Source organism: Chlamydomonas reinhardtii, chromosome 9, assembly GCF_000002595.2.
Source record: "Chlamydomonas reinhardtii strain CC-503 cw92 mt+ chromosome 9, whole genome shotgun sequence".
Lineage (NCBI taxonomy): Eukaryota > Viridiplantae > Chlorophyta > Chlorophyceae > Chlamydomonadales > Chlamydomonadaceae > Chlamydomonas > Chlamydomonas reinhardtii.
Window position 1 is genome coordinate 1,015,113 of NC_057012.1, and position 25,107 is coordinate 1,040,219.

The window sequence follows — 25,107 nt, forward strand, 5'->3', positions numbered from 1 at the left end:
CTGCATGAGCTTCTGGATATGCAACTTAGGCTCACATTTATCGGAATATGGTTTCTTCTTACATTTGCTCGATGCACAGTGTCGCGCAATGTTGAAGCCACAGGTGGCTAGTGCCGTACTTTGTCGCAATCATTGTCCTACCAGACCAAAGTATTGTTGGTGCTGACGTGGCATGGCCATTACTCTTGATGTCGATTGTGAGGCAAGACCACTACTGGCACAGAAAGCGTGGGTATGGTATGCACCGAAGAACGGGGACTTTGACGGCTGCGGCTGAGCTGAGCTCGGTGTGTGGTCTTGCGCGGCGCTGAAACGATTGTTCTGTCGGGGCCATGCGGCCGAACTCATGCAAAGCAAAGTCGTCAGTCGTGTGTGGTCTTTCGTCAGCTTTGTCGGTGGGTGCGTGTAAACCCTTGTGATGCAATGTGTATCCTGTCACTCCTATCTACCAGCGGGGTTCTGCTTGAACACGTGGTACAGATTCACGTACACAGCGACATCAAATGGCAAGATAAACTGCCAGCACCCCCGCCAGCCGGATCTGTAGCAACACACGCGACACGAGATGGCAAGAAAGGTACTGTGGTTTTCCCTCACAAGGAAAAAGTGGGCTGAGCCCACAGCCCCACACCACGTCTCCAGTCTGAGGCCGCAAGCGTCTACCTCATCTCCCGGACATAGCCGGGGTCGGTTTGTACAGGCACAGCCCGCCATGCGTCCAGGCCAGGCAGGAGCGACTAACTCGAGCATCTACGACTGGGCCCAGCAGTGTTCAGCCTTGTGCCTGCCCCGTACTTCCCTTGCTCTCCGGCACCCACGTCAGCGCCGAGCTCTCATCCTCGCGCCCGCCGCCACTTGTCACCGCTCCGCCTGTTGCCTCATCAGCCATCACCCGGTCACCATACTCATCAAGCATTGGGGAGCTTGTGCTTGAGGGGCCGCCGGGCTGCCATACAGCACCGGGCTCTTCAGCGGCTGCCGCGGGCGCCTGCTTGCCACCCGTAATATTGGTGACGGCACCAGCGCGGCTACCCGCATGCACTGAGGCTGGGGAGGGCGGGTTACGGTGTGCGCCCACAGACCACACCAAAACGTCCGGGTCGCCCGCAGCAGCGCCTGCCACGCCTGCCGCACTGCCAGGGGCACCCGTAGCGCCCGTGCTGCCAGGAGTGCCTGCAGCCGTCTGTGTCGTCGCCACCGGGAGCGGCGGGACCTGAGGCGCGGGGGGCGTAGCAGCAGCAGGCGGGGCGGGCTGCCGCGAAGCTGGCCTGCTGCTGCTGCTGCCGTTCGACAGCAGTAGGGGTCCCCAGCGCTCCCGCACGCGAGCGGCCGCAACGGTGGCGGCTTGCGTTATGGCGGACAGGCCCGCCCCCGCCGCAAGTGCCAGGGGCCCTTGATGACCGGGGCTGCTGCCACCCCGCAGTAGACCGCCGCTGCCGCCCGCTACGGCTGGAGCACCGCTGCGACCGCCGACAGCGCCGCCGCCACCCGCGGCAGCGCCATCCGTGCCATTGGCAGAAGCAGTTGCATTGGAGGTGAGCACAGGGACAACGCCGCCCGCGGCCATGCGCGCGGCTGTATCCACCAGCGCCTGCTGCCGCAGGCCCAACACCGCCGTCCGCTGTTGCTGCATCGTCTGCATCCGTGAAACGTGGCAGGGAATTTATGGGCATTCACTGAGTCGCCAGAGTCTCAGTATATGTACATCAAGGCTAGCGGCGATCAACGCAAAGACGAACCTATGAGGGATGTAGGTTGCTCTATCGCAGCCGTAGGATACCATAATCGGTAATCGGTAGCTGCGCTCCATACACAGGCTCACCTGCAACGCCACAGTGGCCTGCTCGCCGCGTTGCAAGAAGCGGTCGAGCGCTGCGGTGAAAGCCTGCGCGCCGGCGGCAGCACACGCAGTCATTTTGGGCCATGTGAGGATACGGTAACCAGCTAACAGACATCAACCTCCCGGCGTGCATTGCGGTGTGTCGGCGAGCTGTACAACCGAAGGCTCTATGCATGGGGCCCATGTGCCCCCAGCAGCCAGCGGCCCACCTGGACCGCTTGCTTCTGCAACAGGCCCTGTTGGCTGCCAGCGGCATTGCTGTCGCTGCTGCCGCCACTCATTGCATCGCGCGGCCGAGCGGCACCACGCAACAGGCCGCCAGGCCCGCGAGTAGTGGCAGTAGCAGCAGTGGCCACCGTGTTGCGAAGGCGGTCACGGGCGGCGGATAACGCCGATGCCGGGCGCTCCCGTAACGCGGCCGCGAGTGCCGACACCACCTGCTCTGCCGCGTCAAGCCAGGGCGTCGCTGCCGCCGTCCCGCTTGCCCCGCTTGTTACAGTCCCCGGCAGGCCGACGCCACCGGCAGCAGTGCCTTCTGCAGCGGCGCGCCCAGCTGCTGCGGCTGCGGCTGCGGCTGCGGCTGCGGCTGCTGCACCCATGCCGAGGCCAGCAGGGTAGGCCGTTGAAGCATCTGTCATGGCTTGGGTCGCTCGTGTCAGGACGGCCCTTGACGTGTTCTGGAGCCTAGCGAGGAGTGGGGTGCTGCGGCTTGTGCTGCTTCCGCTACCCCGGTTGCTGCCGGCACCACCTAGGCCACCTGCTGTGCCAAGGCTGCTCCTGGGACTGCTGCTGTCGCGGAGGGCTGCGGGGCCCGGGGTGGAGAAAGGTATGGCATTGGGCAGCAGGCGCGACGCGGCGGCTGTGGTTGCTGCGGAGGTGAGCAGGTTGCTGGCTGCCGGAGAGGCCAGGATGGGCGCGCCGCCGGCTGGGTTGGATGAGACGCTGGCGGCGCTGCTTCCGTCGGCGCTGGCAGTGCTGTTGGGGGCGTTGAGGATGGCACCGCCGCCCACGACGGTTGGCGTGACCGTGAACGTTGCCTGGAGGCGGGCAGCAGCATGCATGGCAGGCAGTGCACACGAGCAGCAGGCGCCCCACGGCGTCAAGCGGACATCATTATTATCACAGCAGTAGAGTCAAATCGCGCTAGATCAAGGAAGACCACGATGGAGCCGTAAATACCTGTCCGCCCGCACCTGCGTGAGGCCGAGGAGTGACGTTGCCACCGCGCCATCCAAAACGATGAGCAGCAGGCGCGTGATGATGAAGCGCGGGTTGATTGCGAGCTCCTGCAAGCATTGGGTAGTTACCGGTGAGGAATCGGTGTTGGGTTAATATAGAGTGAAGTGCGAGATGAGATGACTGGGTGTGACGGAGGCTAGCTGCTGGGAGGGGCCCTGCGTGGGAGCGGTGGGAAACGAAACAAGGCACGGGCAGCAACAGTGCGGCTGCGCCGTACCGCAACCACACGCATGCCGTACGCGTACCGCAATCTTGCCGTACAGCGCCAGTCCGATCACGGCATCCAGGTATGCTGACCCGTACGACAGTTGGGCGGAGCGGTAGGCGGCGGCGTAGAGGCGGGCGTTGAGGAAGGAGCGCAGCTGCCGGGCCTGCTGGCGCTGCGCCGGCGTGCCGCCGACACCGCCTATGCGTGCGTGTCGGAGGGCGCGAGTAATTGTGAGCGTCTGGACTGATGGACCGCCCGTTGGATTCGTGACCCCGACAGTCAGGCACTGAGCCAGCGATGCATGCACCCACCCACCCACCCACCCACCTGCTCGGACATCCGGCCAGGATGCCAGCGCAGCCGCCAGCTGCTGCTCCGCCTGTGTAAAGGCCGCGGCCGCCCGCGGCGCGTAGTGCTGATGGTAGCGGTCCTGAACCCGCGCCTCGAAGGCAGCGAGCCACTGGTCAAAGCCATCACCTCCGGCCCCACCAGTCGCAGCAGCCGACTGCTGCTCAGCAGCCATGCCGTTAGCGGCGGGTCCACTTGCCGCTCCCACAGCAGCACCTGGATTTAAATCTTCACCTGCGCTCTGCCCCATATCCATGGCGCCAATCTCGCCGGGGCCGCCAATCGTGCTGCCCCCCACGTTTCCCGCCTCGCCCGCCACCAACTCGTCATAACCATACCCGCCACCGCCGCCGCCATCGTAACCATAACTCTCATAGCCGTAATTGCTGTACTCTCCGCCGCCGCCGCCCTCGCCGGCGCCGCCGCCCCCTTGGCCGCCACCCTCGGCCGCTGCTGGCTCGGGCGCGGCGGCGCTGCTGCCGGTGACACTGGTTGAGGGCTCCACTCGGAAATAGGTGTTGTAGCAGAGGTAGAGGTCGGTGTGGCACAGCGCCGCCACCTGCAGCACGTACGGCAGGCCTGTGTGGCAGCGGAGGGCGCGACAAGCAGGAGGGAGGCCGGTACGTATCTGGGCGCGTGCGTGGGTCACGCGAGTGTTCGGTTGCGAGAGAGCCTTGCGGCCGCGTGTGCGGGAGAAGCAGCGCAAACGCACCAGCTTTCGCCCCCAGGTCAACCTCCTGGTCAGAACTGCCGCCGCCGCCGCCGCCGCCGCCACTGCTGCCTCGGCCACTGCCCGGCAGCCGCCCTCCCCCCCGCAGCCTCCGCACTGCCTGCTGCATCTGTGCCGCCCAACCGGTCGGTAGTAGCAGCCCCGGGAGGGGGCCCTGCTGCCGGCGCTGCTGCAGTGACGTTGCCACCGCCGCCACACGCTGCCGTAGTTGATTTGCAAGGGCGGTGCCCACACCAAAGGCAGCCCCGCCGGTTCCCAATCCACCTCCTGCGTCCGCCTGCTGTGCCATCACCATTTCAGCAGCAGCAGACAACGCCGACTCCCACCGCCCGCCGGTGGAGGGCGTCGCCTCACCCCCCGCTGATGCACTGCTGTTGCTGCCGGCGGCGCTGGCACTCGGGGCCGCTTGCGCACCACCAACCACTCCCAGGTCCGCCGCTTCTGCGAGTGATGCTGTTTCGCCTCGGAACGGCGGTACTGCTGGCTGTCCTGCTACGGCCTCGAATAGCGACTGCTGTGGCACCCCTGCGGGCTGTAGCACAGCAGCAGCCGGCTGTGGCGCTCCCTGGTATCCAGACCGCTCAGACCCTGCCTCTGTAGCCGCCGCCGCTTCCGCCGCCGCGTCTGCCTCCGCAGCAGCGGCCGCCGGCACCACCGGCCACCAGCAGGTGCCGTTGCTGCCGCTGCTGCTTATGCCGTGGATGCCACTACTGTTGCTGCGAGGCCAGCCCAGCAGCCCCAGGCCCGCCTGCTGGTACGCGTCAGGTGGCAGTAGCAATGCCTGCTGTGGCAGTAGCAGCGCCTGTGGCCTCTGCGCACGCGGGAGCGGCAGTAGCAGGGAGGCGAGGCGTGCGTACCCTGGCACGCGGCACCCGCACAGCCGCAGTGTCCAGCGGCTCAGGTGGAATGGCGGCGGCGACGGTGGCGACTGGCCGGTTTGTCCGGTTTGGCCGCCGGCGGGCGGCGTTGCGGCGGCTGGCGGTGCTGTGGGGTTGGTGGCGTTCGCAGCAGCAGTTGCAACAAAGATGCCCCAGGGGTTTTCAGGCACATTCCCCAGCTCTTGTATGCTGATGCCCCTGGCTTTGCCATCCGGGCTGCCACCGCCGCTGTCGACGTTGCCTGAGGCTGGGGTAGCTGCGCTGAACACACCCACAGCAGCCGGCCCCGCCGGCGCCTCCAGCCCTGCCTCCGCTACCGCCGTCTGCTGCTGAGCCCCTCCCATAGCCAGCATTCCATCCCGTCCCCCCTCACGCCGCAAGGTCTCTGCTGGAATTGAGCCCGCCGCCTCCACATACTCGAGGCCCAGGGTCCAGGTGCCGGCGCTGCCGCCCCGGCCAGCCCAAACGCCGTGGGCGCTGCCAGCAGCAGTACCGCCGCCACCGGATGCACCGCCGGCGGCGTCGCTGCTGGTTGCGGCGCGGCAGTCCGGAGCCACAGCAGCGCCATCAATACGCCCAGGACCAGGAGTATTGGTGGCGATAAGCAGGCCCGTGATGAGGGGCTGGAGGGGCCGCAGGACCAGCACGCTCACGTCCTCCCGACCCTCATCGTCATCGTCACGGGCGGACCGCGCAGCGTGGGCGGCTGGCCCCGCGTGGGCACCTCCGACCGCCGGCGCGGCACCCGCAGCCGCTGTGCGGCTAGGCGGCGGCGGGGCCTCGTCGTCGTCACTTAGGAGGATGGTGAGGGACCGCTGACCACCAGCAAAGCGAGACGACAGGTCCAGGTCCTGTTGCGCACAGAGCGTACCGTATTTGCATGACAAAGTAAGGAAAACACGTTGTTGAGATTGATTGTGCCTGTTAGCCGCGGGGGTGGGTGGACCCATCGTGCAGCACCGCACAACTGTACGGCGGTAGCATTACCACCAGCAGCTGCAGTGCTTGCTGTTCGCTCAGTCAACCACGCACCGCAAGGATCCGGGCTGGGGCGCAGCAGGCAGATCCCGCCGCCGCCTGTGTGCCATCTTCACTCAGGCCCCCGCGGCTGCCCCCGCTGTGCTGCAGCTCATTGTCACCCCGAGGCACGCGTGGCCCCCAGCAGGGCGAGCACAGCTGCATCGTGATCTGTGGGGTCGGGGTGTGGAGGTGAGGTCAGGCGCGGTGTTCGCGGACCTGATGACCCACAGGCCCGCTGGTCGGAGAAAGCAGCCTAGACAACGGCACGGCATTGCGGCAATGGTGGCAACGGTGGACCAAAGCCAACAAGTCCCTTGGCTTGGAAGGGCCAGACCTGGCACCACTGCAGTCTGGACGTCAAAACACCGTGCGCTGTGGGGTAGCACACGCACTTGCCCTTTGGAAGTACGGTATGTGTGTGTGCGTGTGCTCACCTTGAGCCGCCCAGTGCCCGGGCGAGGTCGGGGGGCGCTGCTGCTGCTGGGCTCCCCAGCCGCCGCCGCCGCCGCCGTCCCGGTAAGCGCCAGTGCGATGGCCACTCGGCGCAGCACCAGCGGCCGTCTGACCTGGACGTGGCGTGAGGCACAGAGCTACTTGGGCAGTGCGTGTAATGTGCACACACGCGGGGGCCTTTATTACTGTCCCGCTTAGCTCCGTACGTCGTAACCGTCATGCGTCCGGCACATCTGCGCTCGCTTCCTGCTCAGGGCTGCGCGCCTGTTCCCTGCTCTCTGCTGTCACAAGCCGTAGGATCATTGGAGCGGCCCGAGCAACATGGCGCACGCACTGCTGGCGCACCCGGACGCTGCTCGACGCAATCCACGTAGGCACATCCTCTGTGCCGCCAGCCCTGCCGCCTCTGCCACCGCCACTGTCGCCGCCGCTCCCACTGCTGTTGTTACCGAACGATGAAGCAGCAGCGAACATTCCGCCTGCAGTGGCAAGCTGCGGGGCAGCTTGTTCAGCTGCACCGCCACTGGTAGTGGAGACTCCTTGGTCATTCCCACCGCCGCCGCTGCTATTGGTGACTGCGGCTGTTGTGCCTGCACCTGCACCTGCTGCCCTTGCACCCACAGCAGCCCTCTGAGGCGCATGCTGGTAGTCAGCTGACATCAGCCGCCAGGGTGTCTCCAACAGAGCTGCGGCGGCCGCTGACATGGCAGTAGCTGTTGCAGCAGCTGCTGTCGCGGCAGTAGCCGTGGAGGTTTGCTGTTCGCTGGAACCAGGGCCGGGAAAGCAGCCGCACCAGTCCTCAGCCGGTGCCGCCAGCAGCGGAGTCGCCGCAGGGGAGTCGCTATTACCCTGCTGGTTGCCCCTGCGGCTGCTGCTGCTGGTTGCGGCCGCTGCATCGGTCACAACACCACTGCCAAGCAGGTTGCCCCCGAAGAGGAGGGGCAGGCCCGGCCAGCCGCTGCTGCCGCCGGTGCCACTGCTGCTTCGCACGGCATCGCCATTCAAACCTGTGCTGGGGGCTTGGCTGGCACTATTACCGGGCTGGTACCATGAGCAGCAACAAAGCAAAACAAGGACAGCCGCGTTGCTGCATGTCTGTCTCGACTGCTGCCCTGACATTTTGGTCCACAGCCACCGTCGACCGAGTTCTGCCAGCTGTGTGGGGTTGCGTGCTATGCGCGTGGAAGCAGGTGGAAGTAGGCTTCTCGTACTAGTCACGGCTTCCTCTTATTAATGAAGCTGCTGCACCAGCTGCACCACATATCAATGGGCACGGGCGGCGGGTGAAGCGACAGCGATTGCAACAATGCACCTTGTCGCGGCCCGTCCAATAATGGTCATGGGGCAGTCTGGCGCCTGGCTCCCGCAGACCCCACAGCCCTCCTGCCCCCTCTCCCGGCGCTCCCAGTACGTATCCCCTAGCCCAGCCACGCCCCCCCCCCCTCACACACACACGCACATCGCCGCGGACCCGATACTGACAACCCAGACAGGCACGCGTATCGTGTCGCTCTCCCACGCCGCGCCTCCGCCCAGACCTGGCGCTTGTGGGAGCACTGATATGGCCGATGTACGTGTAACGCATACGCTGAGCGCGATAGAACATCGACGCACACTACCAAACTGGTCATCCGGGCCAACCGTCGCAGTAGTACGGATGCAGTTTCGTGGCCGACTGGTACTTAGTGGTGTTGAAGTTTGCAAATGATGTGACATCACGGTAACCATACACCCATGCGCAGCGTGACAAAGTGCCGCGTATTCGCTTACGAGTGCTCTAAACACGTTTGTATGTGTGCCGAGCCTGGCCGAGCCTGGTGCCGAGTCGCGACCGTCAGCGCGAAGAGCTACTATGCAGTTGCCGCAAAGTGACGTAAGTCATAGCACTATTGCCATTGGCTCCAACACATATACTGGGGGCCCGTTTGTGCAGTTTCCCGCCAAGTTTCCCGCCAGCAATCCGAGGCCTCTGCACTAGGTTAGGACCGCTGCTAAGAGCTATGTAATTGGCATAGTACAGAAATTTAAGTTGAAGGATGCAATCAGGGCTGTGTGGGCGGTCTCATGCGAGTAGAGGAGTAGAGCGTCATCCGGTGCCATTAAAATTATCAAGCATTTCGTTACGTAGCTTGTAGCTTTCCATGTCTCTTTATACTTGAAATTGAACGCCAGATTTAAGAGCCATAGCGTGCTTGCGCAAGACGGTGCCACTGAAAGTGGCTGACACCACGCAGTCTGGCGACATATATAGGCACCACTATCAGCGTTCATGAGATAGACAATCATAGAGAAGAAGCTCTTGTGAGCTAGGAGATATGGCCTTGCGAGCATCCCACGTGTGGGCGCCCGCCGTGCTTCTGGTGGTGTTGCTGGGGATACTTCAGACATCTAAAGCAGTGGATCCACGTACGTTGCTTGGAGCACACTTTGCCTGTGTGTGTGAGACCGACTGTGCGCTCATTAACAGTTTCTTCGCTACGTGCAGTTGTCTTACAGCTAGCTTCCGGATGGAAGGTTGTGACGTATTTAAACGTTTCTACGTGGGAAACAGCGGTGGAGACATGTGCGACCACCACACTGGTGGGGGAGCAAGCCGCGCTCATGCCGTTTGCGATGGCGCCCCAGATTTTAATTGATCTGACCGTTGAGAGCCCGGCGGACGCTCAGGTGAGGTCCTTTCATGCGCGCGCGTTACCTATGCTCCATGCCACGCAAAAAGTGAGAGACCGGTGCATAGTTGGCCCATCAGCCCCGCCCCGTGTTTCCCTTCTTACGCCCCCCACCACCACCACAACGACGGGGTACTCTTTTTGGCAGTGTTAGTAGGCGTAAGGGAGGTAGGGAGGGCGCCAATGCACGGCATGTGCAACAACAGCTTTTGTGTCCACGACTGCAGTAGAGGTCGCCGGTTAACTCCATCTTCCATACCAACAGGACCATCCCGTGCACCCCTGCTTACATGCAGACCCTGGTGGTTTCTATCCGTGAGGTCATTGCCAAGACTCCACCAGCCCAGGAGACATGGGATGTCTGGACGTGGGACGAGTGAGTACAGGTGGCGTGCAAGGAAGCATGGGCTGGCACATAAGGGGCGCATGACTAATGGAGTGCCAAGCACGCGGCGGGGATGCTGTTTTATCCTCACCAATTGGGTGAAGCCGGGCCAGCCGGGTGGGGTGCTTTGCCAGCGCCAGCCAAACGCAGACGGACCAGGCCGCGGACACCGCGTGCCGCTTGCTGCCACACGGCGCCATGCGCACGCACCGTCCGCATCCGCGCACACCTCCTCGCCACTGACTCCAGGCCTGGCCACCCTCCTCACGTCTCCCCCCGTGCCTGCAGCCGACGCACCTGCCGCTCGCTGTCGTACATCAACTCGGTGGACACGCAACCGGGGCAGTTCTTCCTGACGGACACGCGCCCCTGCACCTACGTCCTTACCTTCATTTGTCTGGCGGAGGCCTTCATCACAAGCGAGGGGCTCCAGGTGCGTGCCCCATGCATGTCAAAACACGCACGCACACAAGCGGCTTTCCCGGAGACGTCATACAGCATCCAGGCTTGCCTGCTTAGGTCCCTGGTTGCGCGGCGCCAAGTACTGTGCGTCGGCTGTGCACAGTCACCAGGGGTCGTGCACTCAGTCACCCGGCGGCGCCTCGGCGACTGCCGATGACACCTTGGCCTTTCCTCAGACAGCTTGAACACGCCGTCGAACTCTTCGCACAGATTACACTTCGCAACGATTCACGCCTCACACGAACCACACCCTGCACCACCTCGCAGTCATCCACTGCCTGGTGGCGGAGCTATCGCGCCACACCGGAGGTGCGGCCCGCGCCCAGCCCCTACGCGGCCGGGCCCGCCGGCAGCGGCCTGACGCTCGTGAGCACCTCCCTGGTCATCGGCAACCCCGCGCCCACCGCGCCCTCGGCTGGGCTGCTGGTGCCGTTCGACGAGACGGCTGAGTTCTGGGCCAAGGGGCCGCCGCTGACGGCGCTGTACAGGTGCGGAGTGCTTATGTAGGGTTGCGGGGGTGGGGTTGGCTGGAGGTCGGGGTGGGTAGGCGGGTAGGGTACCGGTACGGCTGCTGTTACTCGCGCAGGCGCGTGCGGGGCGTGAGCGTGAGCGTGACACAGTCAGCGGACACTGCCAGCGGGTAGCCTAAACGGATGTGCGCGACACTAGGCCATGCGTGTAGCTCTGACCCGTGGCTCTGACCGCTTGCCCACATTTCTGTTTACATCTTTTGCCCCCATGCAGGACGGGCAACTCCAAGCTGCTGGGCCTCCTGCCCATCCGTGAGGCAGACATCCCCCTGGCCTACGGCTACTTCGCGAACCAGACCCAGACCCGCTACCCGATAATCCCCGGTTCCTTTGGATACAACGCACCCTTCGGTGCGTGGCAGTTTGCTGTTGGTCTGCTGTCTGACGTGTGGGCGGTTGATTGCTGGCCTGAGCACGTGCGGGCGCCCGGTGTCTGTCTGGTCCGGTGGCGGTACGAGCCTGCCACTGCACGCGGTGGTGGCACACCACAAGTCCACAACGACATCCATGCGGATCCAGATCCTGCACCTGCACCACCCCCACTTGGCCCGCACCACCTGAACCGCCGCCACCGCCTTGTCTCTTCACACACACGCAGCCAGCCCGTGGCCCGGCTGGGAGGTCATTAACGTCATTGCCGGGCTCAACGACTTCATCGTACGAGTGCAGGTGGGCGGGATCGGATCGGCGTACTCCTACGTGTGCTTGTGACTTGTGTCCTCCTTACGCCGGGTGTCCTCGGATTGGGTTTGGTACCGGGAGTTGGGGCGTATGGCCCGGGCCCCATACGCCAGTCCGCAAGCGGCCCCTACCTGTGACTCGGGAGTCAGCGGCAGCCCGCATTCGGCAGCGGCACCGGCAAACTCCTCAAACTGCGCAGCCTCACACCGGCACCCACTTCCTTCCTCCACCACACCCGCCCCCGTACGGCTCTGCCTCCAGGGCTGCTACCGGTCCACCGAGGTGGAGACGCTCTTCCTCATCACACGCACCGGCCGCATGTTCCAGATAGGCCGCGGCGGCTGCACCCACTGGTTCAGGTGCGCGGCACAGGGAGCCGCCGTGGCGCACATATGTGGGCATGGCCAAATGCGTTGCTCAAGGGGCTTGCTCAGTACTCAAGGGGCTCGCTCAGGGAAGGGCGAGGATGAACACGTGCCTTGCCGTGGGCTGGGTCACTCCGACAAGCAGACGCCCGCCTCTGACTGAGGTTGCTGTGACTGTGTGCGCCGACCCGCTGCGGCTGCCGTACGCACACCACCACCCTGCAGCGAGGACGCGCCGGCTGGCGGCTACCTGGCGGGCTTTGCGGGCGTGGCCATGAACGCCACAGCCTGGGCCGCGGCGCCGCCCTTCGCCAACATTGCGCCACAGGAGCTGGCGTGGCTGCCGCAGGTGTGTGTGTGTGTGTGTGTGTGTGTGTGTGTGTGTGTGTGTGTTAAAAAGAAAACGAAAGCCCGCCCAACGACGCGACGGAGTTACTTACCGATACCTACCATTTTGCCGAGCGTCGCGTGACTGTCGTGACGCAGGTAGTCACACTTACCCGCGATAAGCCTGGAACCCCACGGGCGACCATTCGGCCTGACCCCGCGTGTGTGTGTGTGTTGTTGTGTGTGTGTGTGTGTGTGTGTGTGTGTGTGTGTGTGTGTGTGTTGTGTGTGTGTGTGTGTGTGTGCGCGCGCGTGTGTGTATATGCGCGCGCGCGTGTGTGTGTGTGTGTGTGTGTGTGTGTGTTAAAGAGCACAAGGAAAACGTTGCGCAAAGACAGTGTATGCGATGCAGCAAAGCGACGGTTTACGGATGTTACCTGAAGTTACCTCGCATACCTGCTGCGGTGAGCCGCCGGTCTTACCAACCGGAAATCGCGCAACCCCCGCTACTCTAACCTCGAGGGGGGATTGGTGTCCACACGCTCTCAAGGGTGCAAACCCATGCATGTGCTCACGGTACCGTGAGGCCCAGGCACTCCTACGATTCCTAGCTCCGCGTCGCTACTCCTGGCCGCTAAGTCCAAGCTCCCGCCCAATCCTCGATGAAATTCTCACGATTCCTAGCTCCGCGTGTGTGTGTGTGTGTGTGTGTGTGTGTGTGTGTGTGTGTGTGTGTCTGTATGCTAACAGTGAGCGACAGTGGGTCGGTGGGCAGGGGTTGCGCGGGCGGGGGGGGCCCTGGGCTGGGGCCTGGGCGTGGGCTGTAGTCTGTACATGAAACGAGTGGTTGCGGCTTGGTGCAATCCCGTGCGCCAGTCCGTGTCCTGCACCTTAATTTCACTCGCTCACTCTACACCTTTACTACGCTGTTGCGCCGACCCTTCCCCGCCTCTCCATTCCATTCCTCCCCTCCCAAACTCCTCGACCTGCTGTGTTGTTCGCTTTTTCTCTTTTCCACTCTGAACTCCTGAATCCCCCACTCCTCCATTGCCGCAGCTGCGCCTGATTTGGGCCGCGCCCGCCGGTGCCGGCCCGCCGACCACCGTCCTGCGCGGCCCCGCGGCCCTGCCCTCGCTGCCGCCGCCCAGCTGCCCCACCGCCCTCGCCACCACGCGCTCCTCCTCGCCCTTCCTGGTGCCCGAGTGCGGCGGCACCGGCTCCGCCTCGCCCTTCCCGCTCAACCCTCTGTGCCCCTCCAGCTCCTGCTGCGGCGGCACCACCAACGTGACTGCCAACGGCACCGCGCGCGAGTACCGCTTCTGCGACTCCACCCTGCAGACCTGCCAGGTGGGGGCGCAGGGCGCGGGGCGCAGGGCGTGGGGTCTAGGCTGCACCCACCTTGCAAACCTCGCTGCACCGCAGCCCGCAACTTCACACACACGCTTGCCCCTCCACGCGTCAGCTAATCCCCGCCGCCACGCCCTCGCTGCCCCTTACCGCCATGCCCCATCCGCCGCGCGCCCGCCCCCCCTCCGCCCCCTCAGCTGAGCTGCCTGCGTTCCTTCGGGCTGTGCAACGCGCTGCCGGAGCGGCCGCTGGTCCAGTTCCTGCGCTCACAGCCCGAGGACCTCCACTCGGCCATGCTGCGATCCAGCGCCACCCAGTCGGCGCCCTCGGCCGGGCTGTTCTTGGTGCGGCAGGACAGCCAGCAGACCTATGCGGAGGCCAAGGCCTGGTGCAGGTGGGGTTCAGGGGCTGTTTTGGCCGCGTCGGGGGTGGCGGCGGGCGGCACCGGCATGGTCGCACGGTCGCACGGTCGCACGGGACTAGCAACTGCCATCCTGGGGATGGCGGCGGGTGGCATGGGCATGGGTACCGGCAGCAGCGCACGAGCTGTCGTCAGTACCTGCAAGCTGTGCAGGGTCGCACGTGCCGGGCTGCCGGACGGTGCCCTCCAACATTCTGTCCTCCTCTTCCTCACCTTCTGCCTCCTACTGCTTATCCTGATCTTGCATTCCCATCCTGCACTGCTGCTGCTGCTTCTGCCTGCAGCTCCAGCACGCACATGGGTCTGTCCTGGAGCCTGCCCACGGTGCAGGAGGTCATGGCCTGGCTGGTGGCGCAGGACGTGCGGCGGAAGGCCTACCAGGCGCTGGCGGCGGCAGGTGCGCGTGCGGGAGCGCGTCCGGGGCTCTGCGCGTGTGTGTGTGTGTGTGTGGGCGGGGGGGGGGATACGTGGCGCCAGGCGATGGGCGATGAAGATGGAGGAGTGGGTGTTTCATTTTCAAAGGGTGCTTGCGCAAACGAGTCAGAAGAGACGTGGCCCTTGGTCTGGTGAGGATATGAAGTGCACGCGTGCGCTGGTTCCCAGCCACGCGTGTCAGGGACGGCAGAGGACTATCAGCACCGCGCGTTGCTCGGCTGCAAGTTTTCTGCACACACACCTGCTGACTGCAGCCTTGACTCCCCTCCCGGCCACCCCAACACGCCCGCCGCACCCGCACAGGCTACTTCTGGGTGCAGGGCCACGACACCTACATCGACCTCGTCGCCAACAGCGACACGCCCGACGCCACCGTGTGCCTGCACGCCTCCTACGCGCTCGTGTACGGCAAGGACGCCTACACCAACTTCATAGTGCCCGTGTCCTGCATCAAGAACGGCGTCACGGTGTGCAAGGCCGCCGCCAGCCAGGGCACCTCGGCGCTGCCGGCGCTGGCGCGCACGCCCCCCGCCGACGCGAGCAGCGGCACCGCTGCCAATGCGACGCGCTGGACGCCGGGTGAGAATGTGGCGGGCGAGGGGTGGAGGGCAGGGATGGAGGGAAGGGAGGCAAATTCGTCGGTGCTGTGGTTGTGGTTGTGGCTGTGGCTGTGGCTTTTGCACTCAACGTCGTGTGTGCGTCGAGCGTACAAGTCAGATTGCGTGAGGTGGAATCGACACTGTACGCGCCGGCCAGTGCCTGCCCCTGAATCCCCACATTTCCCCATCCATCCATCCATTCCTCCTCCTCCTGCTCCGCCAGGCTACCACGTGCTGTCCCTGTCCCGGCGCCTGGGCAACGGCCCCTTCAGCACCGGCTCCTGCGCCTACACCGTGGGCGTGCCGGGCCTCGCCAACGCCTCCAACCCCAACGCCACCACCACCACCACCGCCACCACCCTGGCCGGCGCCGGACTGGCCGTGCCCGCCCACCTTGGCTCCATTGCCGTCAGCGCGGTCACACAGGTGGCGGCGGAGCCCACAGACGCATCCAGCGTCCTGGCTGCTTTGCGCATGCTGCCGTTTGGCGGCGGCGCCGCGGAAGTGGCGGGCGCGCTCGCGGGCACCGTCAGCACCGGCGGCTGGGACGCCTTCGAGCTGGCTGCAGGCGAGGTGGTGACTGCCGTCAGCGGCTGCACGGGCGGCTTCGTGGAGCGGATGGTGTTCCACACCTCTGCGGGCCGGCTGTGGACGGCGGCGTACAGCCCCAACTCCGTGTGCAGTGTGCCCTTCCTGGAGTACGCGCCCGCTGGCAGCTACCTGCTAGGCCTGACCGGCTCCGTCGGCTCATACATTGAGTCGGCGCAGCTTGTGTGGGGAAGGCCGCAGCTTGCGCCGCCGCCGCCGCCGCCGCCGCCGTCGCCGTCGCCGCCAGCGCCGCCCTCACCAGCGCCGCCCTCGCCAGCGCCTCCGGCGCCGACGAACAACGGCACCCTGCAAGAGGGCGGCCTCGCGCCAGGCTCGCCCGTGATTGACGGCGGTAGCTCCGACAGCAGCAGCAATGCCGTGGCGTTGGGTGTGGGCATTGGCGTCGGCGTCGGCGGCTTCTTACTAATTGTGGCGGGCGTCGCTGCGTACTTCTGGTGGCGCCGCCGCAGCGCCGCTGGCGGTGCCGCGGCAGGCAAGGCTGGTGCCGGCGGTGCTGGGGCCGGTGCGGCCAACAGCATTGGCAATGGCAAGGACAACGACAGCGCCCCGTCGGGTGTGGGCACTGTGCAACTGACCCTGATGGGTGAGCCTGCCACCGGCACGCCGGCTGTTGCCGCCGCCGCTGGTGCCACCGGAGGCAATGGCGAGGCCGCTGCCGCAGTTGCGGCTGCCGCTGCTGCCACTACTGCTGGTGCTGCAGCTGCTGCGTCGGACACCAAATCGCAGGACGCGAGCGGCGCTTTCGCCCAGATTCCAGGTGTGTGTGTGTGTGCGTGTGTGTGTGTGTGTGTGTGTGTGTGTGTGTGTGTGTGTTAAAAAACGTGTGTGTGTGAATGTGCGCGCGTGTGTGTGTGAATGTGCGCGCGTGTGTGTGTGTGTGTGTGTTAAATTGTGTTGGCCCCAGCTTAGTGCGCTACTTATTGATAACCGACGGATGCGCCGTGTTGCCTACCCAGCATGCTTTACCCGCCCACTCCTTTCAAAGCAGGCTCCAGCTCCTCAGCCGCAGTCGCGTCATCCAACCAGGCCTCCTCCACCGCCGCCGCGACCGGCAGCGGCACCGGCAGCACCGGTGCCAACAGCAGCAACGGCACCGGCACCGGCACGGGTACGGGTACGGGCACGGGCAGTGCCGCCGGCACCACCTCTGGAGCTGTCCCTTCAGGCGGCGCAAGCGCTAAGGCCGACGCTGGCGCCAAGGCGGCTCCTGCCGCCGGTGCGGCTGGTGCGCCCGCTGGGGCAGTGGCTGCGGCCGCAGGCGCTGTTGCTGCCGGCGCCGCGGCGCGACAGGTGGCGGTCCTGCCGCCTGATGCCTCGGACCTCTCCAGTTTCGTGACTCAGGTGGAAGACAAGCTGAGCGCCTACATCAGGTACGGTGTGGTGGAGTGACGTTGTGTGTGGTGGCCTGATGCTTCGAGGGTTGTGGAGCTCGCTGGGTGGGATGCTTTGCGGGTGGTTTCGGCACCAGGCATGACATGCCGAATGTTGGGCACATTTCTGATATGCTGAGGCGCACAAGGTGTCTGGCTGGCGCACCGCGAACGCCCGCATCAGCACGCAACTGCCAGCGCGAACAGCGGCCCCGCCCCACCTTAACTTGCAGGGCGGGAGCCACCACCGACGCCGTCGGCGACGACAAGCCTGAGGGGCCGCCTGCTGCTGCGGGCGCCGCCGCGGGCGGTGCCGGTGCCCGCGGGGCTCAGAAGCCCGGCGCGCCCGGCGGCGGCTCCGCCGCTGTCGCCGCGGCGATGCAGAAGACCGACATTGCTTCCGCCATTTCCAAGTTGCATGTGAGCTTTGCTTTTGCATGCAATGCTGCGCTCGCGCTTTGCTGGCTTGGGATCATCACTGGCTGGTACATACGGGTTGTCGGGACATGCTGCGCTCGGGGACTGCTGCCCCAACCAAGGAAGTGGCTGTGTGTCCGCTACGCAACAACTCCCGCGCTCCCTGCCGGGCAAGTGACTGCTCTATCCGTTGTCTGCAGGCGGAGCTGTCGGGGCGCCAGGAGCAGCTGAAGATCCAGGCGGTGCTGGGCAAGGGCAGCTTTGGAGTCGTGTACCTGGGCACCTGGCGCGGCCTGCGGGTGGCCGTCAAGACACTGGTGGTGCACGACGCACTGCTGGGTCGCGAGGTGGGCTTGGGGCTGTGTGTGTGGGGGGGGGGGGGGAGGGGGGAGCTGGCTGGCACGGATGAGGAGAGGGCGTCGGCGGCATGCCTCCCACACAAGCACCCGCACATATACACGCATCTCCCCTTGTGCGTTTCCAACACATATGCACGCACATCCGTGCATTGTTGTTTCTTATACAAACATCCGTGCAAACACACACGCGTACAGGGCCGGCAGCGCCACCGCGCCATCCTGGAGGCTGCCATCTCCAAGTCACTGCAGCACCCGCACTGCGTCTCCACCTACGCCGCAGAGGTGATGCCGCTGGCCGCGGTGGATGCCACGGCGACGGCGGGCAAGGGCGCGGTGAGTGTGCTGAGGCTGCCGCTGCCCTGAACTCCCGGGGGCCGGGGTGCCGCGGTCTCACACAGTCACAGAGAGCGATGTTGCTGGCCGGTCTCTGGAATCCGGTGCAAGCAGCTGCAACACCGAGGGGCACGGAGTTCGGGGTGAATGCGAGCTCCTCGCGCATTGCAGACACGGATAAGCGTCCCGGGTAGATTCATATGTTTGTGCTGACGGCGTGAGTCTTATCATGATGCGGTGTGAACACACGATGCTTGCACACGCAGGCTGATGAGGCTGGCAAGGCCGGCGGCGAGCGCAACATGTGGGACGGCGTGGGCGACGTGTACAAGTTGTACATCATCCAGGAGTTTGCGGACGTGGGCACTCTCACCGCCGCACTGGGTGAGTGCGTGGGGCGGGGGCCGGCGGCAGCTGCTGGGGAAAGCACTGGCATAGCCGAGACCTGACATCCCTTAGGAGTGTGCAGGGGACGGGAGGGGGAGTGAGCTTGGGCTTGCGAGTGTATGTGCCAGGGATAGGGTGACATGGACAGGGGCGTAAGGGATGGGGGGCCGAGTGCACGCAGCTTAGGACTTTGTTTGCGGGTTGTGGTGTGTGGTGTGAGCCGCGGCCTTGAGGGTACAGGGCTAGGCAAAAGCTGCACGCCTGACGGCCCTGTTGGCCCTGAGGCTGAGCGGCTGATGCCGTGAAACCAACAGGCGCGGGCGTGGTAGGCAGCGTGTCGGCGGGCGGCGCGGCGGCGCTGTGTGCGCTGACCCTGGCCCTGGACGTGGCGTGCGGCATGTTCCACATCCACTCCAAGAACATCGTGCACGGAGATCTGTCGTCTTCGGTGAGTTGACAGCTCGACGCTTGATTCTGGCACTGCCCCGTTTACGGCACCGTACTCATCTGGCGCATCGCTACGCTCCGCATTCCACCTTGTTTTGTTTGTTTGCATGTCCCAAACAGAATGTGCTGCTGGCCAGCTGCATGCGCGGCCCCGATGGCCGGCCCGAGGTGCTGTACGACACCAGCGCGCCCGAGACCGTGGCGCGGCAGCCGCTGGAGCCGCTGTGGCGCCCGCCCGTCATCGCCAAGGTGGCGGACTTTGGGCTCAGGTGCGTGGTGGCTGCTGGGGCGTGGCTGCGGGGTGTGTGGCGGCTGGGGGGCGGCTACGGGTGGCCATTCGTCCGCGTGGTGCGGCAGGGTTGTGGCGGCTCGCAATGCGGGTTGCGCGGACGTGGAAGGGGGGCCCGGGATAAGGGTGCGCCCGCTGGCTTGCTGCTGCTCGCCGCCTCACGCCTGCTTGTTGCCCCTCCTCATGTGATACTCACCCCCGGCAGCGTGCCCATGGCTGAGGACCAGACCCACGCCTCCAACCGCTTTGCCGGCACGCCCGCCTACGCCGCACCCGAGGTCCGCACCATGGGTCGCATGTCGAAGGCCGCTGACGGTAGGTGTGCAGCGAAACGAAGGTGCAAGGCTGGCAACTGCAAATGCACAGGCAAACTGCTGACTCTTGCAGCCGTGAGCGTTTCCCAGCCCGCGTTTCTTTGTTCCTCTTGTTGTTTCCTGCTCCCTGCAGTTTACGCGTACGGCGTGCTCCTGCTTGAGCTCTTCCACGGTGTTGACATCACCACCGTTCGCGCCAACGCCGGCGCCGCGCCCCTGGCCACTGACGGCGCCGCCGCTGGTGACGGCGCGGCGACTGCCGCCGACGGCGCTGACGCTGAGGCGGCGGCGGCCGCCGCCGCTGACCGACTGGACGAGGACGGCTTCCCCATGTGGGCGGCGCCGCCTCCGGGCTGCCCGCCGGAGATGGTAGCACTGTTGCGCGAGTGCCTCTCGCAGGAGTCGGCGGCGCGGCCGTCTTTCGGCAAGGTGGGTTCCGGGCGGCTCGGCGTGTAGGTGTGGAAGAGCGGTTGAGGAATGGGAGTACGCAGGACTGTGAAGAAGTGCGTGCAGGAGTGCCGTGCTCCGGCATTCCCTCTGCCAACCTGCCGCACACTGCTGTTTGTCAGTCACACGCGCAGCGCCATGCATATTTTGGTTGGAAACAGCATTTCGCCTTGTTTGGGCTCAGAGTTGACAAACCCTTCCCATCCACCCATCCGCCCTACCACCCATCAACCGCCCAGGTGATTGACGTGCTCGTGCGCGTGCTGTACGACGATCACATCAAGTACCAGCGGTTGGTGGCGGCCGCTATGGCGGCCGGCCACCAAGTGTAACTGCCGTACATTGGTACGGCACCTAATGGAAATGCGTCTTTGATACTAGCAGTTACGTTCGCAGCAGTTCTTTGGCCGGCGGGTGTGTGTGCTGGCGGGTGCACTGCTATGGGGGTTATGGCCTGCAGGCAGACAGCAGCCTAAGGGGTTCTAATATAATAACACTTGAATGGAAGCAATGCGTGTGTTTGAGTGGCAGAGGTCCACACGGGAGAGATGCTTTGTCCGAGATCCCGATATGATGTGCACTTAAACTAATCACATTGCTGCACGGTCCTAGGAGCGAGGCGCACGGGGACACATCTCGACAACGAATATTCAAAACCATACTTTTGACCGGACTCGTGAGTTGGGGCCTCAACCATCAAAGTAGTGCGAGGTTCAAACGCCGTAAGTGCTCTTCGGTGTCAGCGCAGGTGTGAACATTGTGCGTGCGTGCGTGCTTGCATGCGCACTTGCGTGCGTGCGTGGGTGAGTGGGTTACGTGCCCGAGCCCAATGAAATAGCCGTAATCCCCTTCCGCCTTCAAGCTCGCGGGTAGGTGCGGGCGGGCGGGCACGGGATGCCTCGGGTGCGCGCAACGCATACTGGAAGCTCAAAGCGGAGGTTACGGATGGTGCATGTCGGGCGATGTGCTGACAGCATTTGGTGGAGGTGAGGTGGTGGCCTTGTGGGCCTCGCCGCAAGCGGTTGCAATGTTATGGACATATGGATGGGCACAGGATACAATCGAGAATGTGATTACTGGATGGGGGCGGCGGCTGGTCAAATCATAGATCTGGGGTCCCACGGAACAAAGGTACAATGGGGTTGCATACATGCAGATGCAGTGGGGCTTTTGGCTGTTGGTCCCACGAGAAATAAAGCGAGCACAGCGGTTAGAACTGGCGGATACTCAGGTGGCATGTGCATGTTGCATTTGCGCACACCATTACCACCCTTGCACACTACATTGCAAGAGCACTCAATGCTCGGAAGTGCTCAGTGCCGTCTTGATTTGAATTACGTGGATGCACATGTTTATGATGTGCATTGCCACGGGTAATTGCTCGCCCGGTCTGTCCCGAGGCGGGGTTTATGTGATCCTGTTGGTATGCGTTAATCTCTATTCATAGCATAGCGACAGTTCACGGCTGCTTAAAAAATATGTGCAGAGCACGCATTCGCAAACGCTGTTGCGCAAGGAAACCGTTGAGGCAGGTGAACTTTTCATGCCAGGGTGGCCGAATCGTGATTTGCGCATTTGCGGTTATGGGGCTTGCACGTTGGCCTTGGATCTGCGGTGTCGGGTTATAAGTTGTGTGCACAAGCAGGTCAATGAACGCATGCGCATACGATGTTTGAATTGTATGTCATGCACCGGGCACAATGACTGGGCATGGAAGAGCAGGCAGGCACACGCACGTGCATGCAGTGGCGACGATAGCATCCTTCAATTGTGGGCGCTGGCACTGGCTTGACAACGCCAAGCACGGCCACGCAGAGCTCCGTGGGCTGAAGCTGGCACGCGTGTGGAGAGCACAATAATGGGCACAATGCTTTGATGGCGGATGAGAAGTTGAGTTTTGTGAAGCAGTAATCGGTTAAGTGCTTCCTGGTGCCTTCTAGAGGGCCCCGATGACTGCTGCAGAGTGCAGAGGTGTGCTGACGATTGTGGATTGGGGTCGGGGCGCCGACGCGCAAGTCATGGCCATGTCCTGTATGGCTGTATCCCACCGCGGGTATGTCACGTGAGTGCTGGAGGAGTGAGGTTGGCTTCAACGGCTTGTAATCCAGTGTGCTGCTGATGGAAGAGTGTGGGGGGCTTGGGGCCACGACAGGAACTGGTCGGGGGAGGGCCCCAACGGGAGCACACGCATCAGCCCGTGTGCCGTCCAATAACAGCATTCGGCAAGAACGCCTGGCAGCTCCTGTCGCTGGGACGGCGGGATGCTTGTTGTTCTCAACCGTCTCAACAATCAACGCCTCGGCGTTGAGATGGTACCGTACATGTATGTCCGCCGGTGCTGCCAGCAACACCCGGCACAACTCACCCAGGCGGGGTCGACCCGGGGGTGAGACGTCTCGCGAGCTCCCCTTTCCAGCGTCCAGATAACAGCCATCTGGAATAATTCGCCGGGGGCAGGCTTTCTGGAAGAGCGGAACTTCGGGAATGGGCGCTTTAGATGGTTGGTGCAAGCTGATTAGAGAGCTGCTTGCATACCTCTAGTAAGCAGTGGAGCGCCTGCGGTAATCGGCCTGGCGGCAGCGGCGGAGGGCGGCAGCGAGGAGGCCCGGGAGTGGGCGGTGGCAGCGCGGGAGGCAGCTAATGGTCGTGTGGTCGCGTCTGTATTTTTGCGGGCGGGTTTTATCCGGGGGCGCCGGATAATCATCCGGGCCCCAGAATATGTGGGCTTTATCCGGCCCAGATATAACCGGGGTATTATAGCCGGCGGGGTAATATGCGGCGGAGTAAAGCCGGCGCCGGATGTAAGTGGTCCGGATATAGCAGTGCCCGGATACATCCGGGCCGACTAAACCTGGTGCGGGATAAAGCCCGGCCAGATATAGTTGAGCCTGGGACCGCATATAGCCATGGGATCATCCGGTGCATCGCAGGCTATCGCTGTCTTTGAGCTGAATTGTTGCAGAGCGGTAGCTGGGGTTGAAACAACATGGGGGTGTGCCCGAGCGGGGGGTTGTGCCGTAGGTCATGCCTTGCATGGGCCGACATTAAGAGACAGGGCCAGACCTCCAAAACATAACTTACTATCAATTCTACTCCACTATACTTTGTGTAAGCTTGTAATTGGGAACGGATTGCCTGCCGAGTGGATACAGTGTAGACTTGACATCACTGGGCGGAAGAGACGACTATAATGCAGCTTATGAACCAAAGCAAGCTGCTACATCTAGTAGCTCTGCAATGGTGCATCAGCCTATGTACTGGCTGATATATATAGCCAGGAGCATTCAGGTTCTCGCGGTCAAAGCTTTTCCTGCGTCACGACCAAGCGCTTCCGGCGGCGTGTCTACTACTAGTCAGTGCACAAAGTAGTGAACTGCGATCGTTAGCCTCTGATCAAGCGCCGCTGTAACGTAGGATACCGACGCTGCATGGAAAGGAATTTTACCCACACTCGCTGTGTGACTCAGTGACTGGCAATGATGCTACGCTGAGGTGAGCGTCTCCATAGTTAGTCCGCTGGGGGTGGGGTCTGTACAAATCCTGGCAGTGGTGAACGCCTCGGCGTGCTTCCCCCTTGTGGTGCCAGAGGCAGTTTCATGACCGCACCCCACTTCTGGTCGTATGTGCAGGATCCATCGTCGGGCCGTATGGATCAGAGTCGGCGTTGGTATTGCTCAGAAGGTGGGCGACAAGGGGTGTTGGCAGGGTCTATGTAAGGGTGCATGCCGTGGTGTTTGCCAGATGCAGTCCACATGCGTGGCCCCTGCGTGCACACTGCATGCTCTGGTTGTCTCCCTAGCACCGCAATCATGCATACGTGCCTCTAAATCCGGCGCTATGTGTATGTGCTCGCAGGGCACACCGCCGCGGCGCCCGAACCACTGTGTAGACAGCGCTAGATGTAGGATGGCTCTGTGGTGCTAGGAGCTGTGCTGGATTGATGTAGCGGTCATGGTGGCAGTGTTACCATCAGCAAATACAGTAGGGTTGCACTAGTGCGTGGCGCCGCCACCTTGGGCGTGATGGTCGCACGGGCTGCAGGGGCTCCCCTGGTTGGAGTCGCTAGAGCCTCCGTGCAGCCATGTCAGGGACAGGCATGTACGTGCATGTAACGCGCATCAGAGAACACGCGCACCCACACGATCCACTCGCAGGGAGCGTGGGTTTAAGGGCCAGATGTGTGTGCAATAGCCGGCCAGGTATATTCAGCCAGTTATATCCGGCCACATATATGCGGCCGGATGTTGCCAGGTGTATCCGGCCCAGATAATATCCGGCCTCCCACCGGTTTATACATCCAATTATAGCGGCATGTTTAGAAAAATATGCCGGATATAACCCATCCCCCAAAATACAGACGCGGTCGCCTGGTCGGTCGCCAAAGGTACCGTAAGTGGATAGGCCGAGGCGGGCAAGTGCGGGAGCGCGCCACCGCTGACGTGACCTGACCTGACGGCTGAGCTCGCAGCCACCAGATGTGCGTTGTGATGTGCCGCATGTCATCAGGTGCTGCTCAGCGGCAACTGGGCGGCGGCGGATTGCTGGTACACTGGGTGCACCTGCTGCTGCGGCGCCACTGGTGCTCACGCAAGTGCAGAGGCTGCTTGGACAACAGGATTGGGCGGGGGCAGCAGGCGCGCAGGTCCGGGCGCAGCAGGGGCAGCAGGCGGGCAGGCGCGGCAGGCGGGCAGGTGCGCGGGACGGCTGAGCTGCATGCCGAGCTGGTGTGGCTGGGGAAGCTGTACACGAGTGAGGCGGAGTACGGCCGGTGACACCTATCACACCTTTGTTGATGACGCTCGCATGGCGGGCGTGACGCGACACTGCAGACCTCACACTGGACCGCGCCCTTCACCGGGCCGCTATCAGGCAATAGGTATTTGATTGCTTACCTTACAAGCATCACGCAACTGCGCAAGCCGGCAAGTAGTCCCAGAGGGCTCAAGCGCGCTCCGGGGAAACGGGCCTGTCACAGGGTTGTCCCATGAACACATGCCTGGGCCAGTCGGGACCCAGGACGGGGCGGCCAGGACCCTGGCGTGCCGAGCTTGATAATGCGAACGCCGCGCTCCCGCAGACAATTGCGCCTCCGTCGATCCAGTTCCATGCCGGGCACAACGCCCCTGCTCATATGTATGCGCGGCGAAGCTGAAGTGCCGGCCAAGAGAGGAGCAGACTGTGAGCGGGCCGGCCCCTCA

The 25,107-nt window shown here is 63.7% G+C and overlaps 2 protein-coding genes across 2 annotated transcripts; one reads left to right on the forward strand and one right to left on the reverse strand.

Moving 5' to 3' along the window:
- Positions 1–427: 427 nt before the first annotated feature.
- Positions 428–8,723, reverse strand: CHLRE_09g400851v5 (uncharacterized protein). Its single transcript, XM_043066004.1, has 12 exons — positions 8,255–8,723; positions 7,062–7,626; positions 6,698–6,829; positions 6,276–6,431; positions 5,447–6,094; positions 4,720–5,176; positions 3,615–4,214; positions 3,325–3,485; positions 3,034–3,126; positions 2,050–2,877; positions 1,823–1,885; positions 428–1,636 (listed from the first exon to the last, which is right to left on the reverse strand). The coding sequence occupies exons 1-12, from the start codon at positions 8,320–8,322 to the stop codon at positions 773–775; spliced, it is 4,635 nt and encodes a 1,544-aa protein (XP_042920801.1). The 5' UTR covers positions 8,323–8,723; the 3' UTR covers positions 428–772.
- A 140-nt stretch (positions 8,724–8,863) lies between these two features.
- On the forward strand, positions 8,864–22,024 carry CHLRE_09g400800v5 (uncharacterized protein). Its single transcript, XM_043066000.1, has 24 exons — positions 8,864–9,122; positions 9,202–9,383; positions 9,682–9,761; positions 10,059–10,203; positions 10,500–10,720; positions 10,977–11,113; positions 11,361–11,431; positions 11,705–11,802; positions 12,034–12,157; positions 13,192–13,482; positions 13,680–13,876; positions 14,188–14,300; positions 14,642–14,917; positions 15,161–16,303; positions 16,535–16,916; positions 17,150–17,336; positions 17,534–17,680; positions 17,888–18,025; positions 18,292–18,409; positions 18,727–18,860; positions 18,980–19,128; positions 19,354–19,463; positions 19,596–19,891; positions 20,149–22,024. Exons 1-24 carry the CDS (start codon positions 9,032–9,034, stop codon positions 20,239–20,241), a joined length of 4,923 nt encoding a protein of 1,640 aa, XP_042920802.1. The 5' UTR covers positions 8,864–9,031; the 3' UTR covers positions 20,242–22,024.
- The last annotated feature ends 3,083 nt before the right edge of the window (positions 22,025–25,107 follow it).

Excerpts from the sequence above, each read along its gene's own strand:
- CHLRE_09g400851v5 (XM_043066004.1), bottom strand. The coding sequence starts at position 8,322 with ATGTTCTATCGCGCTCAGCGTATGCGTTACACGTACATCGGCCATATC. Across the intron at positions 7,627-8,254 it reads AGTGCTCCCACAAGCGCCAG|TGGTGTTGTGACCGATGCAG; the intron begins GTCTGGGCGGAG and ends CCTGCTTGGCAG. Across the intron at positions 5,177-5,446 it reads GTGGCAGCCCGGATGGCAAA|AGGCCACAGGCGCTGCTACT; the intron begins GCCAGGGGCATC and ends CCGCGTGCGCAG.
- CHLRE_09g400800v5 (XM_043066000.1), top strand. The coding sequence starts at position 9,032 with ATGGCCTTGCGAGCATCCCACGTGTGGGCGCCCGCCGTGCTTCTGGTG. Across the intron at positions 13,483-13,679 it reads CCACCCTGCAGACCTGCCAG|CTGAGCTGCCTGCGTTCCTT; the intron begins GTGGGGGCGCAG and ends CCGCCCCCTCAG. Across the intron at positions 18,410-18,726 it reads CACTCTCACCGCCGCACTGG|GCGCGGGCGTGGTAGGCAGC; the intron begins GTGAGTGCGTGG and ends TGAAACCAACAG.